This window comes from Rhinolophus sinicus, linkage group LG07, assembly GCF_036562045.2.
Source record: "Rhinolophus sinicus isolate RSC01 linkage group LG07, ASM3656204v1, whole genome shotgun sequence".
NCBI classification, from domain to species: Eukaryota; Metazoa; Chordata; class Mammalia; order Chiroptera; family Rhinolophidae; genus Rhinolophus; species Rhinolophus sinicus.
In genome coordinates this window covers 60,348,454-60,367,398 of record NC_133757.1, presented here as the reverse complement: position 1 = coordinate 60,367,398, position 18,945 = coordinate 60,348,454, and the positions used below count along the sequence as shown (strand labels likewise).

The window sequence follows — 18,945 nt, the reverse complement described above, 5'->3', positions numbered from 1 at the left end:
AGAGAGATTAAGTGTCTTGCTCAAGGTCACACAGATGTGAGAAAACCGTGGCACAGTCATCAGAGTCTTACTCCAACTTGGAGTCTTGCCCTGGGGTCAGACCCCCATTGCTGTAACCCAGCATGTCTCCACCCCTTTGCACACTCTTTACTTATGCTTTTATGTTCCTTCCTCTTATACACCGAAGTAGCAAGACATGTGCTTGGCTCTCATGTTTAAAAGACTTACTTAACTCTCCTTCCATGTGTCACAGCAAAAGTTATTTAAGTCTGATTTTATCTTTTGATTTCCAAACTATTAAAAATATCAATTAGAGAAATTTTGAGATGCAGAATTGAGCTGGCAAGTGATTCAAATGTGTATGATAACTTTGTCACATGAAATCAGTCTTTAATGTACTTGGTGGGGTTATTTATCTTTCTTTAGCTTGATCAACTCTATCAAGTAACATCCAGCATAACCCAATTTTTGTGCAGTGCCGGGCTGACCTGGACTGCCAATCTATTAAGATTTTTCATGAATCAGAGCTAATATTTAATAACATTGTCGAATAGAATATAGTGTTAATAGTTTAAATGTCAATCTTCACAGCTCATTGAGCTCTTTGAATAAATAGATAAGTAGTTTGTTTCAGACCTTGTAGCTGGAGACAGTATTTTTCAGAGGGAAGTAGCTTTTGAGTACAGCAGTTGTGACAGAAAGTGTTTTTTTCCACTCAGTAAATATTGCTGAGGTCATAAAGTGCGAATGCAAATGCAGGAAGAAAATGGGCTCACAAATCTTATTTATTTCCACACTGATCTAATGCTTGTCCTGGCACCAGACTGTGTGTGGGTATCACCCATTAGCACCTGCATTGTTCCTTCTCCTGCTCTCTGCTCTGTGACAAGAGCTGTTCTTAGGACACATACTCCCTGCTGAGTATCAGGGTCCATACTGTGAAAAAATGCTGGTCCCCAGAAGCACTGCAGCCCTTCGTGGGAAGTTCAGGAACTTGGGAGCTTCCAGTGCTCTCCACCTGACAGGAGTGAGATGAGGAAACATCCTGGTTCCATGGTGTGCTGGAAGTTCCACTGAGGAGGGGGAAAAGCTTATGTGGGAGGGCGCCCTGTATTTTGGGGATGCTAAGCTCAATGATCAGGAAGGTTTGGCCAGGTTGATGAAAGGGATCCTTGATGCAGGTCTGACTCCCTAGACAAGGGAATGATGCAAACTCGGTAGCCCTGTGCAGTGGAAAGCAACAAGGCTGCCCTCCATGGGAGCTGTGTGCCTTGTTGTCACACTCCTAGACATTTAGTCTGTCCTTTCTCTGCTTCTAAGTCAATGCAGCTTGGGGATTCTGTATCCCTCCTTCCTTCTCAGGCACTCACATTGAATAATCATTTATCTCTATGTCTTTTGTACTTTCTCAAAAGGCACTATGTCCATTTTGTAAGTTGGATAGTCTGTTCTCTATTTATTCATGTATTTACTTATTTGCCCATTCAAGAAATGTAGTTTGAGTAGCTTCTACCTAGGAGTTTGGAATTTACGGGTAAGTTCCACTTTCAACCTAATTTTATTTGTGGCTTTGGTCAAGTGAATTCACTTTTCTGAGCTATCTGTGAGACTGAGAAAAGCCTGCCTAGATTCCTTGTGAGTTTACCAAGGCATAAAGTAGAAAGTGTCAATTGTGGGTTGTAGCACAAGCCTGACATTCTGTAGGTATTAGCACACTGCCTTTCCTATATGTTAGGAAAAGGAGATAATAAAAGTATAAAGATAATATCATCTAGTCTTTTTATGAAATATATTTGACATAAAATACAATGCCCGTATATTAAGTGTTTATGTCATGGGTTTAGACAATTGTATACAATGGTGTAATCACCACCCCAAATAAGATACAGCACATTTCCATCACCTTGAAAAATTTTCTCATCTCACTTTCTAGATTTTTCTTCCTACTCCCAGAAGCAACCACTTACAAATTTCCAGTGCCACAAATTAAATGTACCTGTTCTTATAATTCATATAAATGGAATAATATAAAATATGTGTATCTGTGCTTAGTTTCTTTCACCCAACAAAATGTCTATGTGATATAACCATGAAGTGGTGGATATCAGAACTTAGTTCTTTTTATTTTTCCTTTGAATAGTATTCCATTATATAAACAAATCTCAATTTGTTTATTCATTCTCTAGTTGACACACATTTCAGTAGTCAACAGTTTATGGCTATTATGAATAAGATAGTATGACCATTTCTATACAAGTCTTTTGTGGAAATATATGTCCACTTCTCTTTGCTAAATACAAAAGAGTAGAATTACTGGGTCATAGGATAGTTATGTGTTTACCTCTGTAAGAAACTGCCTCACCACCTCCAATGTGGTTATTCTGTTTTACGCTCCCATTAGTAATATCTACTTATGTACCTGGAAGCTCCAGTTGCTGGACGTCCTAACCAACATTTAGTGTTGTCAGTCCTTTTGACAGGACAATTTAATGGATGTGAAGTACATCTCATTGTTTTAAATTGCATCATCCTTTGGTGACTAATGCCGTCCAGCACCCTTTCATGTGCTTAATGGCCATCCACATAGATTTTTTCAAGAACTCTGTGTTCAAGTCTTTTCTTAATAATAAATATATTTATTAATAATATTTGTTATTAATATTTATTAATAATCATCTTTTCACTGTTGATTTAGATGAATATATATATATATATTCCCCCCCATGGATATAGGTCCTTTATCAAATATAAGTACTGCAAATAGAATTCTCAGTCTGTAACTTGCCCATTCATTTTCTTAATGGTGTCTTTTGAGGAGTAGAAATTTTTAATTTTGATGAAACTCCATATATCGAGTTTTTTTTTACTTTTATGGTTAACGTGTTTTTTTTGTGTCCTAAGAAAGTTTTGCGAACTTCAAAGTTGCAAAACTGTATTAAAATTATGCTGATGGTAACCACTTTGAGCACCTCTTGTAATTGCAGAAGTCAAATGTGACTTGTATTCGTCTTTTGTTATTGGTATATATTGGTATATATTGAGTGTATATTACAGTATATGTTACAACTTTAATACAGGTTTTTCCTTTCTGAAAATGTGTATACATTTTTTGGCACTGTGTGTGTGTGTGTGTGTGTGTGTGTGTGTGTGTGTGTATGTATGTATTTCTAGATTCTCTATTATGTTCCATTAATCTATATATCTATTCTATGCCAATACAAAAATGTCTTGATCACTAAGGCTTTATAATTATTCCTTAACTACATTCCTTAAATCAGGTAGTTTAGGTCCTCCAAGTTTGTCATTGTTTTTTACAAGATTATTTGGACAATTCTAGATCCTTTGCATTTCCACTTAAATTTTAGAATCATCCTGTCAATTTCTTTTAAAAATCTTGAGCTTTTGCTAGCTATTATATTAAATCTATAGATCATCTTGGGAAAAAGTGATATCTTTATAATACCGAGTCTTCTACTCCATGAACATAATTTTCCTTTCAAAACACCAACTTTGACATTATTGATTTTCTCTATTATAGTTTATTGACTTCAGCTTTACTGTTAATTTTTTTCTTCTATTTACTTTGGTTTTAATTTGCTCTTACCTCTTCTAGCTGCTTAATGTTGAAACTTTAGATCATTGATTATACTCATTTTCTTCCATAGTATATGCATTTAAAGCTATAAATTTCCCTTTAAACACTGCTTTTGTTGAATCCCATGGATTTTTACATGTTGTGTTTTCATTATAATTCAGCTCAAAATATAAAGCATCAGACTTAGTCATTTTCTTTAAGGCATCCCTACTGAGTACTAGAGGATAGCAAATGACTGTGATTTAACCTGGAAAAGGCTATTGGAATAGAGAGCTGGGATTTATTCTGCTTAGTGAGGCTGAGGAAAGCTTCCACAGGTAGCCCTGTCATGCACACACATTTTGCAATCCAAATATCTAATGTCTTTTCTGTTTTGAATATACACATTGAGAATATGGTATAAAACTGGCAAACAGGAAATAAAATATACACACAAAGAAGATGGAAACAAAGAGGCAAAAAAGACAGTTGAACACCACATGAACAAAACCCGTTATTAGTTCTACTAAATGTATAGTTTCCTTGGAGGAGATTGCAGGCATTTGTGTTTTCCTGCTTTACAGTCACTGTCTACTGAACCCCTTGGGATCTCAGGCTTAGTTCTAAGTGCCTTGGCTACTTATTATGATTGAACCTTCTTCACATACTTTAACTCTGGTCCAGCCCAACTCCAGGTTCATTAAGGTTAAATATCCCCCAATCCATGGCAACATTTAAAATGGTAAGCGGTTTTGAGAGGAAATTTTAAGTTAATACATTTATAATTTAAAAGTAATAATACCATTATGAAAAGTTTCAAATATTCCTAAAAATAAGCAAAAAAGGACCAATCAATCATGTTTTTTCACCACTTAAATTAGGGGCTAGGAATTCTTGTCTTTGTCTAAGTTTTTATTTTTTTAATCTATAAAAATTTTACATAAATATGATGTTATAGAAACTATAATTTATCCTGCATTTTTCCAACACTGCTGTAAAGCTTTATAAAAGTCATTTTAGTGGCTAATTAATATTTCATCAAATAGATATAAAATAATTTATTTAAACATTTTCTTCTCAATTGTCATTTGGGTCATTTCCAATTTTTCACAAATATAAATAATATTATAATGAACATCATTATGACAATGGATTTTCAGTTATTATATTTATTTCTTCAAGTCAAATTCTTAAAAGTAGAATTTTGGTGTCAAAAAAGGATATAGACATTTATAGCTCTCTACAAATATTACTGAGTAGTGCCAAAAGTAAGGCTTTGAATTAATTTTATTCTTGTCTTTGGAATCAAAAGAATACTCAGGCTTCAGTGTTTTATCTTTTTTTCTCATTAAACTTTCTTTTAATGGGTTTCAAAATTTTGTGACAGATTTTTGGTCAAGTTGTTTCTATTAAAAAAAGCACTGATTCTAAAAAAACTAATAACTTAAAAAGTGCCACACACATGAAAAAACAAACGGTCCACAAAACATTCTTCTTTCCTTCTTCAGAAGGTTTTACAATACATTGTATTCATTCACTAGTCTTTTATTATTAAAATTAAATGGCCAATTGAGACAAACAGTTCTGAGAAGTTCTTCCACCACTGAGTAAGACAGGGTGGTAGGTATTAGTGATAGTGTTCATTTAGCTTTCTGAGCTTTCTGGCCAGGTCACTGGCAAGGTTACCAGAGTTTTATTTTTTTGCTTTTGTTTTTTTATCAAAGCCTTATAGATTTGTCTTTCACAGGAAAAATCTTTTTGTAAATTGATATTTTTCTAATTTTTTCATATCCCTTATTGTGATTTTTCCTTTTTCTTTCTCTTTATATAGGTACATATATATTTTTGCTGTATTTTTTTTTTTTTTTTCTATTCTGGTAACTGAAGTGGAGAAGAAATCACTTCCTTTTTAACTCTTCCCCCCTGCACCCCCTGTGGCTCACATTAGGCACTGTCATCAGTGATCAATGGATTTTGGTGGATTTGAGGACCATTGGAGATCTGCCTTTTTTTAATAATCAGAATTGATGCACATATTAATCCCTTTCTCAAACGTGTATTTCTACAGCAATTAACTATTTGAAATATTATATCTTTTATTTCATCAATGTATTTACTAGTGCCAAGCTCAATTAATATGTAAAAGTGCTTGATCCTTCTAAAATTGAGTTAGAATTGGTGTAGGGTCAAAGTGAAGACAAAGACTGATCTTGGTCAGTATGTTGTCAAAAATAAAAGATTTTTGTTACCTTTCTTACTTCAGGCAGGGTTTTCGTTCTTTCCATCTGGGCCTCAGTTCAATGTTTGGACAATCAGGAGATTGATTTAATCATAATGGCCATCATTAGGAAGGCCCGGAATGGATCATGTGTGGTGATAAGTTTCTCCCATGCCTTAGCTCAATTGTGCTTCAACACAATCTGTTTATTAATGAGGGAACTAAAGTTCGAGAAAGGCAAGGGACTTGCTGAAAATCAAGCTTGAGGCTTGGACCTAGAATCCCAAACTACCAGACCCAGGGTTTGAACACAGTGTTTGTCTTACTCTAATGCCTGTAGCATTACCCTGTGACACTCTGCAGAAATGGAGGAGATGCATGATCAAAGTGCAGCCTCACCTCCTCTTCCTGCCACTCACTGTGTATTCTAGACACAGGAGGGAAACCTGAGTGGTTCCTTCCCCTCTCTGCACCTTCCTTCGTACACCACACTACATGCTGTGTGGAACACTGCTCTCTTCCTTTATGGACCAAGCTGGTTCCTGGGTATTCCTCCAGCCTTAGCCCAAACATTTACTTCCCCTGAGCCCCACCTGGAGCTCCTCCATCCTGCCAACAGGACCAGGAGCACCCTTAACACACTGTGCATCCTAGAGCACAGCTTCTTCACACGTCACCTCATCCTTGGGGCTCTACTCTGTCACTTTCCTAACTAGACGCAGAGCCTCCCTCGGGCCTGGCCTGCTCTGTCTCTTATTCATTTGTCTGTCTGTTCCCAGGGCCTAGAGCAGAGGTAGGCACAGGGGCAAAACACATGGACAGCTAAAAGCTTTCTATCCTTTTAAACATCAAACAAAATAAATGTTCAATGAGTAAGAAATGAGACTATGCAGAAATGCAGCCACGTACATCTTTCTTCAACATGAATGAGCAGAATTGCTGGCACCCAGTTGCAGGGAGAGCAAGAAGGAGTGAGGAGGGCAGGTTGGGCAGAGGGGCTGGGTCTGTCTCCTGGAGCAGGTTCCCATACAGTTGACTAACTTGGCCCCTTTATAATACCCTGCTACTTAATTCTGTTTGATGATGATTGGTTTGGGATAATACAGCTCAAAGATCAAGGAAAGCCCCCACTGTACCTCCCTTATTAAATTACTTTGCTTTGGGTTTGAACATTGCCAAGCAAATCACATTATGAATTCTTCAATTACTTTCTTTTGCGATTTTTATAATTTGGTAGGGTAAGCTCTGGAATCAAACCAATATCCATGCCATCCTGCTAACTTTGATTATTTTCAAACTCCTCATTAGAGGGGTGGAAAGATGTTCACTCCCCTTAAACCTGATTTCATTTTTCAGATTTCCTCTGCCCCATAATTTGCTTTGTACCCAGGTCTGATACGCTTCACCTTAGTGCTGGCTACAAATGTAGGCTGATTCCATTCTATTTGTTCCTTTGGGTTTATGACTTAAGTTTTTGCATTTTGAACTGAATTGTTTGTTATTTGATTACTTTAAAATCAAGACGCGATTGCTTATGAAAACAATTTTGATTTATTGCATCAGCCAGTTCCTTGGCAATTTTTGTTTAGCTTATTTTTATTTCCGTTTTGTTAGTATAATGTTGTTTGTCCAGGAACAAAAAGGGAAAAAGAGGGAAGGAAAATAACATTTATAAAAAGTTATTATGTGTTGCATTGTGCTTATGTATTTTATCTTTACCCTTCAGGGTATTTTATGATATTTCCCTTTTGAAAATAAGGAATGCAAAACTCAAAAAGGTTGAACAATTTGCCCAAAGATTATCAGACTCTTTCTGCCATCATGTGTTTATTATTATTACTACTATTATTACCATCATCAACATCATTATTCTCATCATCAATAATATAAAACCTATTTGAGTAGAAATAGTGGTTTGCACTGGGATGGGTAGCTCTGAGAGTCTCCTTACTCTCCGATATACAGATATTAAGATTGACTTTGAACCCTACATTTAAAATTTTTGTCATGTTACACACACACACGCACGCACACACACACACACACACACAGGCACACACACAGGCACACACACACACACAGAGCTCGACCGAGACAGAGAGAGAGGCAGAGAGTGAGAGACGAGTGGTGGATGACTCAGATCAGGAAGAGTAATAAAAACAATAAACGCTCTGAAAAGCATGCCTTCACGGATCAGATAAAGGAAACAGAAATGGTAAGGAAAGTCCTCAGCAGTGATATTTGGTATCTCTACTGTTTTAAGAATCACCATAAGGAAGAGATCTTGAACTTACTCTGCAGGACCCAGATCTCAGACCTCAGGTAGTTCACGAGAAGTGCTGAGGGCGGATCACTACTCTTTGTAGTGAGTGCTGTCATTCCTGGGCTGTGCGGCCGGCTTCTAATATGACAGTGCTCCTGCCAGGCTCCTCTAGTGGCAAAGCGTTCTGATTCTTTGACTTTACAAAGCTGTACATCCTGACAAGTAGAGCTCAGAGCTTGTTCTGTGAGGGATGGGAGTCCATTAGGATCTTTTTGGTCAAAATGTGACCTCTTTTGTGCTTTAAGGCGATTATGTGAGTTCTCTGTCTCAAGGCTGACATTTTAGCAAAGGCCATAAAGGAATACTTAGCCACAAATGGGGTTACAGAATGAGACTCTTCAACATAAACTCCACAGGGATGGTCTCCCAACACATTATGGAATAGTCTTTAATATTAATTGTGATCACAGGCAATTTTACTGCTTCACTCTCCTTCCAGTGTAGTCCGAGTAGCCAGTTCCCGACAACCCTTTATGGCTAAAGAAACACTGAGAGGAGTTGGCCACAGATGATAAAGCCACTCTGGCCTCAGGGTGCAGTTTCACGAGTCTCCCTTGAACTTCATCTCAATGAAGCAAATTCTCAGTTAAGTCAAATTCATGTAGCGAATAGAGTATGGGATTTGTGTTAACATGAACTATATTTGGTTCTTAAATTCATCTTATATCAGAGATGAAATCTTGGGCAAGTTAACTAACTACTGAACAAAAGTTATCTCCTCTCAAAAATAGGAATAACAATGCTGGGCTTCCCAGAATTCTTGTAAAGATTAGAGGTTATGTGAAGGGATTAGTGCAATGCCTTGTAGAGTATGTTTTAACACAGTAGTTCTCAAAGTGTGGTGGTTGGACCAGCAAATTCAGCATTATCGGGGAACATGTTAGAAATGAAATTCGTGGGCCCCCTTTAGACCTAATGAATGAGGAGCTGGGGGTGGGCAGCAGGGAGAGATTAGTAACCTGTATTTCAACATGCCCTCCACGTGATTCTCATGCCCTCTCAAGTTTGAGAACATATGCTTGAATGAATGGTGATTGTCATTATGACTCTTCTTCATTAATCGTTTTACAGATATTTATTCAGCACCAAGTGTATGCCTGGCATCATGCTTGGGCAGTGAAAGGGCTTCCTTCCTTCTGTGTGTGTGTGTGTGTGTGTGTGTGTGTATGTGTGTGTGTGTGTACCCAGGGAGTATCTGCATGGTCCTATCCGTGTGCCTGTTCATGTGTTTGTGGCATGTTTGAGCACATGGATGCCTGTCCTCTGTGCTGCCTGGATTCATGTATTCTCAGTTTGTTTCCCTTCCCTAGGATGACATTTTTCATTCCATATTCTTTTCTCTTTGTAATCTATTTTGTATCTAGGCAGGCCAATTTACTCTTTCTTTTAGCTCATTTTTAATCTTTCCCAGGGAATAACTCAGATTAGATTGTTGTTTATCATGGTCTGCGGACAATTTAAAATTTTGACAAATCATTGAAAATCAATGTGTGCCTTTGCCCTGCTGAGAAGGTTCTTTACGGCCCCTGGTTTTGCTGAGGGTGTGCAATTTCAGACTTCAAGGAAGGAGCCGTTGATTCTTCCAAGTTAGGACTTTTCTGTTTCCTTTGTACCAAATCAGCCCATTATCACTTGGAGAGCTGAGAAACCTTCTCCCAGTAAGATAATACTTGGTTTACTAAATAAGGCTGTTTCTTGCCAGAGTGCCAGAGGCCCTAAAAGGGAATGTAGCCAGAAAGCCTTATAGCGTCACGTGCTGGAGCCATACATCATTATCAAAAATTTGGCCAGAATCTGTCAGCAGGAGAGAAAATAAAAAGCAGCAGCATAACTGAGACAACTGCTCAGGGAATTCTGTGTGGCCCTTTGGAGCTACTGATGTTAAGCTTTTGATGTGGGAGAGGGTAAGGCCATTTGCAGTCAGAGACCTGGGAAGGTGTTCAAGTTCTGCCAGTAGCTGATTCTGTGGTCTTGGGCACAGTCCTGTTTGAGCCTTGATTCCCTTGGAAACTGGACATAGTTTGTACTGTGGAAGTTTGTCCTCAACTTTCTAAGAAGAGACTGGATGGGAAAGCACCAAGTAGAGTTCATAGGAAGAAGATGAAACATGTGACTTTCCTCTAATATTTGTTTGCAATAGTCTTGGTCTTTCAACTCTATCATTTCTCTTCTGCTATTGATTAATATTTAGTGCCCTAATCCAAGACCCTAGAGCCGTAATATTCTCCCCCTTTCTAAACATGCTTACAAGGGAAGATCAGAAGCTAATTGACACAGAGGTCTGTATCATAGGATCTCAACTTTAGCACCATCAGGATTACCTAGAGAGATTGTGAAAACATAGATCGTTGGGCCACACTCCCAGAGTCTCTTATTCAGGCGGTCTGGTACGGAGCCTGAGAGTTTACCTTTCTCATAAGTCCTCCATTTCTTATACATTTTCCAGTAGTTCAGTGAAAATGTTTTGAGAACCACTGGTCTATATGATAGACGTTGAGAATGTTAAAGCTGGAGAAGACCTTAAGGCCTCTCTGGACTCTCTTCCATTTATATAAATCGGTAGTGAGTCAGTCACCGGGCCAAGACTGTGACCCAGTCTAACAGTCCCTCTAATTTACCAGGCTGATGGCTAAGGACACTTTCAAATGTGATTTCTCCCGAGACAATTGCATTTTAATGAGGAGCCAACCTTTCAGCTCTAGGATGATGCTAGTGATGATTATCACGATCGTGAGGATAGCGTCTTACTGTCTGTGTTCCTTCAGTGCCTCAGACACTTGCCATGCTGTCTCTTTCTGTGACGAGCCTGTGAGGCTTGCTAGTCCTGTCTTCCCAAAGGGGTCACTCTTGATCAGAGGGCTCAGGTGGCTGACCTGACGCGAGGGAAGGGCCTGGTCGGCCTGTCTCTAGACCCTTGCTCTCACTCACATACCACGCCATGCTTTTTATGAAGTAGGGTTGAAGATTCTATAAAGAAAGCTAAGGAATCAACGGGAAGATCCTATAAGAACAAGGGCATTGGTGGCCTGAGGAATTACGTGCCACTTTCTCTGGCCCTCGCTGTGCTCCTCCCTACTGATTGGGTCACTCCAGGACACAGAAATACCAGGATGGGACAGGTGATATTTTGCGGAAATTGTCTTGCAGGCTTATTGCCTGGCTGTCTGTAGCCATTGTCTGTGCTGTAGCCTTGGGACGTCTCCATCCTCTAGGTCTTTTTGCCCAGGTAATGGGCAGCCTCACTGGGACCATCGTGACAAACCTGCAGGGTTGCTGTCATGCCAGTGTTCATGGCCATGTGCGCACACACACACACACACACACACACACACACAGCACCCCGCCTCCCCCCACCACACACACACACCAGATGGCCTTGCCACCCCTTTGGTTGTGTTATCTCATTGTCCAGCTCCATTCTGTTCACTCTGGTTTAAAGCCAGGATCCTAATTGACTTTGTACCCTGTGGACACCGCAGGAAAGCAGCCATTACACTAATTGTGGGTGAGCTCAGCTGCCATGTGCCCCTCCCACTGAGCCTGCCCTGGTTTGCCTGCTTTTGCTGGTCCAGGGGCTGATCCAGTAAAGGGTCATTGTCTTTCACTCGTTGGGTGAAAGGTTTCCTTATAGCCTCCTGGAGGGCTGTGAACATCTGCTGATGGTCTGCCCAGCATTTTTACATCACTTTGGACAACCTTTTCCCACTGTTCTGAGAGACCAGGGAGAGGTAGGCTCCTCATCTCTAGCTGAAGGTCTGATTTTCCTAAACCCTTTGTGGTTCTCCATGTGCTTCGTAACTGACTTCAGTTCTCTGCGGCTTCTTTGGGGGCTGTGGTGGTTATACACACACGCATGTGCGAACACACAAGTGCATACATACATGTGTACACTCACATACACACTAACAGAACATGTCACTAACTTGCTCAAAGTGGAAGAATGACTGGCAGGAGAGGAGTGGGTGGGAGAAAAGATGTTTCAGTAACAGCTGACAGATGGATTCGAATCAAGCTGGGGACTGTAGGAAGGAGGAGGAGACGGAGCTTGTGTCGAGCCCTCAGCATATACCAGGCACGGTGCGTTGTGTTCTGTAATTACACACTCAGAATAATCCTCTAGGAAGCCATTATTAGCCCTTGAGACTAAGTTCCCCAAAGAGCTGGGGTGGGGCAGTGGGTTTGTCCTGCTCTTTTCACTACACTATGCTCAAGGAAGGAGATTGAATCGTTAACATTACCCTCTTGGACAGCTGCAGACACACAAGAAACGCTTGCTGAGCTGGAGCAAACACGGGCAGCACAAAGCATTGAAGGAAGTCATCCATGATGGCATCACCCAAAGAGCACCCTTGTTTGTACTTGGTGTTTGGATTTGATTCTTCATAAACAGAAAGTTTTTATATAATAATTTAAAAAGGCTATCACAATGTAAATACTCTATTATAACAGGTTCTTTTTCACTAAACAGTATAATTAATACTGGTTGTCATTTATTAGGTTGGTGCAAAAGTAATTGCGGTTTTAAAGGTTAAAAATAATTGCAAAAACCGCACTTACTTTTGCACCAACCTAATCTTTAGTACTTAACCATATGCCAGTCAAAAGTCCCCAAGCATGCCACGTGTAATGAGAAACATCATCCTCATTGGAACTCTGTGAGGGATGAACCATTTCACAGCCAGCAAGCAGTGGGGCTGGGATTCGAATCCAAACAGTGGGAGTCCAGAACCCAGGTTGGCTCTTGTTTACCATAGACAATTGTTCCCCTTAATAATGAGTGCTCTTTTAAAACACCATCATAATGGTAACATAATATTCCATCACCTAATACTGTCATTTCCTAGTTCTCAGTTATTGAACATTCATATTGTTTCCAATTCTTGCTATTTTAAACAGTGTGGCCCTGAAAACTTTTGTGCCAACATCTTTTCAGGAACTCAGTTATTTCTTAGGATAAATCCCGAGGGGTAGAATCGCCATGTATGCACGTTTAAAAGCATTTGATTCTCCCACCAAATTGCCATTCCCGAAATATCATGCTAACCCACACTCCTACCAGCAGAATGTAAAATTGTCTGTTTCTCCACAGATGGCCTGGGCTTGTACTGTTGCATCTGGTGATTTGGCACCATGTGTAATCCAGGTATCACTGAGCCAGGGTGCAGGCTGTGTGTGGCAATGAGTTGCCATTTCATGAGCGTGACCAGAGGAGCTAAGACATGGGATGCTCGAGAGCTGAGCCTGCTTTGTTGGGTGAAGGCTGGCTAAGGAGAGGCACTGTGTGTGCCACTGGATGGTGAAAGCACGTGAGGAAGAATAATGTCCCAAAGGAGTCCCCAATATCCTAACGACTCCATCCAGAGATGGTGCAGGCCCCCGCATCCTCCCTCTGCCAGTGTTTCAACAGCTCCATGAACCAACTGTTTGTAAAGCTGGAGACAGACAGTCATTGCCATTTCAGTGTGTTCTGTCACCAGCAGCATTCTTCTGGGAACTGCTCAGAGGGTGGGGAAATGGGGAGCTATTTCCCCAGCTCTCCCTTCATGAGTCCAGGCAGGGCAGAAGGAGAGCACAGGCTTCTTTGGAAGCAGATGAACGTCAGGTCCATCTGGTTCTGCTACTCACTGGCTCCATTTGTTTGGGACAAGTTACTTAATTTTCCTGAGCCTCAGTTACTTCATCTGTAAAATGGGATTAATGTTCTGCCCTTCAGAGTTATACCATGGATGGAAAGAGAATCAGGTTTCTGAAGGCCCCAGCACCTTCCCTGTACCTGGCACTGCAGATGCCTGATTTCCTTCAGCACTTCCTTTCCAGTAAACATTCGTGTTTGATGTTGGGCAGCCCCAGCATTCTCATTTCAGTAACAATGTGGTGGCTTGCCCCTTTCCAAAAGCAATTAGAAGAGCTTAATGAAGTTCTTGTCTTGAAGGCTATTGTCTCTGAAAGTTTGTGCTCCAAGGGAGTTTTGGGCCGGGCGGGACCAGTGGTGCAATGAAAGGCTATGCAATCTCATTTTATTACCAGTGTGGGGCAGCAGAGAGCAAGTCATCCAGCATCCCAGCTCACTCCTGGCTTTGTTGATGGTGCTTAAGCTTCCTCTAGTGATATAGGCTGACTATGTTACCCCAAATGTGAAGGAGGATGCTCTAAGCACTGGGGACAGACACCCTCATGATCTCTGTCCCTTTCCATCTGTAGCGCTCTGGTGTGTGGGTGGACTGGGGACGGAGAGGGCTTCAGGGAAGGGCTTGGATCCTGTCTGCTAAGATGCTTGCTGGGAGACAAGCCAGGGGTGGTCTGTCTACCTGCTGTTGTCCTGGCATCCCGCGAATGGATGCCCCGATGCCCTTGACTTTCTCTAATGTCAAAGCTGTTCTTTCCTCCTTTCTCTAAAGTCCTCATATCTTTTCTTTTTATGTGTGAACCAAGTACCTTTTGTTTTATTTTTTTATAAGCAAAAGGGGAAAATGAAATGAAGCAAAATGTTCAGATGCAGGCCAAGGATATAAAGGACACTTTCCCAAGTGTTTGGGTAGTGTCTGGGAGCCAGTGCCCTGTGAAAAGGGAGAGCTCTGCCAGGCCTTGTGTTCTGTGGATGGGCAAGGGCACCTCCAGGCACCAAGGGCACACAGGAGGATGGAGATAAGATTTGGTGCCTATGTAGTATATGATAGCATAGACTGTGTAACAAGAATAAAGAAAACATTTTAATCAGCTTGTCCTAAACTCCCTTATCCCACTCAGTTATGTACCAATCCTGTTCATCTTTTTGCGTGTTACATTTCATGTGTATACAGAACAGTAATGACAGTGTACCCATGCTATTGTTTTCCACTACTTACGTTATAGATATTTATATTTTTGTTTCTGCATAGAAACCTAGAGAGCCCTTTAGGGCTAGCGTGGGTCCTGGGACTACAGCCCAAGATTCTTCCAGAGCTATGGAAATCATTGGCAAATCATCTAGGAAAGTGGAAAAAAAATCCTCAACAGAAATGAGTAGTTAATACAAATAAGAAATGAAAATGTCTCAAAGTGGGAGAGGTCTCTGACATGGAGTTGAGGGGACGGAAAGTGGAGGGAGAGGGATAGAAAGGTCTTCCCAGTGGAAGTAGAGAATAGGTAAGAGGCTGAGCCAACAGAGGAGGAAGCTGGACCTGGGAGCAAAATGGTGGAAATTCTCAAACTCAAGAAATAAGAGGATGAACTTGTGATACAAGGGGAGAGAAAGAGGAAATTCTTGGCTCTCCTGGAGGCAGATGTTTGATATGTCTGGCATCCCCTACATATGAAGAAGCCAGAGCTTTTGAATAATAGGCAGCACGGAATAAGAAGGTGGATAAGTAATTATCAGGGGCCACATGTAAAACTGGTTCTGATCCTACACGGAAGAGGCACATCTTAGAATTTTTTGCGGGGGCTCATTCTGCAAGGGGGCAAAAAGAGGGTCTATGTAAAGGGGATGTAGCCATGATGTTTGGGCTTCTTATAGCTGGCATCTGACCTGTTCCTGAGAACACAGTCAGACCAAAGAAGCCCTCTGTCTCACACAGTGTCTGTGACATGCCAGGAAGGTCTGGGGAGATCTCTGTGAGGTCCCAAAAGTTTTCGAGGAAACTGATGAAGTTGAGAAGTCCAGGGGAGGTTGGTACTGCATTTTCCTCAGCGTGGAGCTAAGAGAGGAGGAAGCCCTGGGATGATGAGGCAGTGAGGAAGGGATGTCGGTGATGGGGAGTGTGGCATGAGACTGGAGCCCCATGCAGTTGGAGCTTCTGATTTGGCCCACATACAAGACATGGTACGTAGGCCTCTCCAGGTCCTCCCCGTTCTGGCGTTGTCAGGGAGATTGGGGATCAGCACATGTTTCTTGAAACAGACATAAGAAATATAACAGTAAATTTAGTGCCTGATTACAAATGGGGAATTGAGGAGCTGGGGTCATTCGGCATCTCAAGAAGAACTACTTTCCCCTCTCTCCTTTGCTGCCTTCTTGATTAGCAGAGATTTGCAGCTGAGACATTGCCAACATCCCTTCCACATTATCTGTCTTTTGAACTTAGGCCAGCAGGACTATAAATGCAGCTTCTTTCATGCGACTGTGCTCACCTGTCACTTAGCCCAAACTGGAGTCACAGATGCTTGTGTCTTGAAGAAATCTAGTGCCCCGTTCAGATGGCTAGACTTTTGTCAGAGTCCGTTTCTACTCCATCTGGTCCAGCTTCTTTTTTTTTTTTTTCCTTTTTGGAATATCACTTGAAAGGTAGGCGTGAACCTGATCTTAATTCTTCCTTCAACATGACATGCCCTTTTGAAATTGTACAAATAACATTGTCTGATTGTCATGTTGAATTGTGAGCATGGATATAAAATGCTCCAAAGTCAGACTAACACCAAATATTAGGTCATAAGTCAACATTTTGCTGAGAAACTCGGTAACTTAAGAGTTTGAAAATTTGTAACTTTTCATGAGAAAACTTGTTTGTCAGCAGGACAAAAATTTCAAAGACTGTTATCTTTCTGTGTGGTGGGAGAGAAATGAGTGTACGAGTAATTTTGTAACCTGGGTCAAAGTCCTTTAGGGACTTCTGAAATGGGCCTGGCCAATTTCAAGGAGTGAGGATTTAATGTAATACTTGAATTGCTTCCTGAGGTGAAAGTCAACGGGTGGTACAAGTGTGTCATTTCTTACAAGGTCATTGTGCAAAACTGTGAATGGCTAGGAGCAGCCTATTTCTGCCAGGGAGTGCCATATTCTGCCCACAAATTCTTCTGATCGAAAAATTCTGATGAGAAAATGAGCCACGTTGGCTCGTGGGCTCTTAGGGTCCCAAGAGAACTCAAATCTGACTAGCTTCATCTAAACAGCCGTGGCACTCTGGAAAATATCAGTGGATACGAAGACTCAACTGAATAAAGGAAGGAGACAGGAACGCACCTTTGACAACACCACAAAGCCTGTAGCTTGCCAGCTTGGCCATCTGTTGTCGGTAACGTTTCAGCCTGACCACCAAGCCCAGACTGAGGTCTTTCTAACATCTCATGGGAGCTGTGGTCAGAGGAGGGGGGGGGGGGGAGTCAAAGAAGTGTATGCTCACTATAGAAATAAAACCAGGAACTTTGCTGCATGAAGAGCATTATGCTCAATTTTAAGCTGGCCAAGTGACAATGTCTAGTTTGCATTCCACAAAACAAAGCAGCTCACTTTTTTTCTGAGTGCCCAAACTCGAGGCAAAGTCAGAGTTCTGGTTCAGAATAGAATTGAGTGTCTGCTATGAATGGGTGGTGTGAAGTAGGGTTTTAGCTGTGGCCGCAGGCACATTCCTGGTGGAATAATGACGCGTTGCATTGACATAGATGGTGACACCAGAAACCTGATCCTGTGCGTGTGCACGTACATGCGTGCATGCACGTGTATACTCGTATATGGGTGTGCATGTGCATGTGCGTATGGATGTGCTCACTCTTGTGTGTGCAGTGCAAAGCGAGTGGCGGAAACCTAGCCTGGCCCCGTGATCATCAGGACCCTCTCCTTAATGGCTTCTTCCCCAGGCCTCGCACATTCATGATTTAGACATTAAGTCGTGGCCACTCGGGGCCACTGAATTTAGGGCCATCGCCCACGTTTAGCTTACCCAAGGCTCAGTCAAATTCCAAGTAGGAATGTTAAATGGATACTATTATGATCCCCCTACATATCTGGTTGGAAACATGTCAATTCCTTGGGCTCGGCCTTTCTGCAGGCTCCAAGGTGAGCCTGCTAATAGGAGAAATAGGTCCACCCCGTTGTGAGCTGTGCTGCACTGGCACCTACCAAGGGCTGCATCATGCCCTTTGCTGTCTAACCACAGTGGTGGACTCTGTACACCAGAAAATCAGAGAAGAGTGTGCTGTGCTGGCTGGTGGGCAGAAGGACCATTTAGGAGGGTCCCTCAAATCCCCCCATGGAGATACCTCACTGCTTGAAGCTAATGCAGCAGGCCAGACCTGCCTGACTTCATGGTGATTTTGGTCTTTCAGGCAAAGAAGGGGAATTACGCCTTCCTATGGGATGTGGCCGTGGTGGAGTACGCAGCCCTGACAGATGACGACTGCTCAGTGAGTGTCATCAGCAACAGCATCAGCAGCAAGGGCTATGGGATCGCCCTGCAGCATGGCAGCCCCTACCGGGACCTCTTCTCCCAGAGGTAGGCCCAGCAGCCACCTGTGCTGGGGTGGGAGGGTACCCTCCTCTTAGGAGAGACGAGCCAATGCCAGCTCATTTATTCATCACAGTCTCCTCAGCACGAGACTACGTACCAGTACTTGCTCCTCCACCCCTCCCCAACTAGTCCCGTGCCAGGTGCTGGGATAAGGAAGAAGAAGTATGTGGTCTCTTCCCATGAAGGGGTATAGTCTTGGCGGGAACTGTGATGTGAGCAGGCGAAGTCAGCACAGGGCAGTAAGTGTGACAGAGAGGATATTCTGGGGGTGGAGGCAGGCATGTGACCAAACCAAGGAGACCAGGGAGAACTTCCCAGAGGAGGTGACACCTGAGGCCTGAAGGATGAGTAGGAGTCAGCCAGTCATTTAAAATTAAATGAACAATTAATTGGCTCTGGCAAGGGCCCAATAGTTACTTCTTAAAATAAATGCAACGTGGGAAGAGTCAATGTGGAGACTTGAAAAAAAAGTGGGGCCAGAGAAGCAGAAGGACTCCAGAGTCATCAGTACCTGGGCCAGGGGGGCAGATGCTGTCTGCCGGAATTGGGAGGGGTATGGTCCTCTTCACCTGCCTCTTCTCCGTCCTCCCCAGATCAGCTTCCTGGTAATTAACCCTAGCAAATGGTA

The 18,945-nt window shown here is 41.9% G+C and overlaps 1 protein-coding gene across 2 annotated transcripts in view; it reads left to right on the top strand.

Annotated features, from left to right (window-relative positions):
• GRID1 (glutamate ionotropic receptor delta type subunit 1) overlaps positions 1-18,945 on the top strand; it is a 702,415-nt gene that overhangs the window by 666,968 nt on the left and 16,502 nt on the right. For both annotated transcript variants that reach the window (XM_074339723.1, XM_074339722.1), the window contains exon 14: positions 18,136-18,302. In XM_074339723.1, coding sequence (XP_074195824.1) covers positions 18,136-18,302 — 167 coding nt within the window. The remainder of the gene's footprint in view (positions 1-18,135; positions 18,303-18,945) is intronic.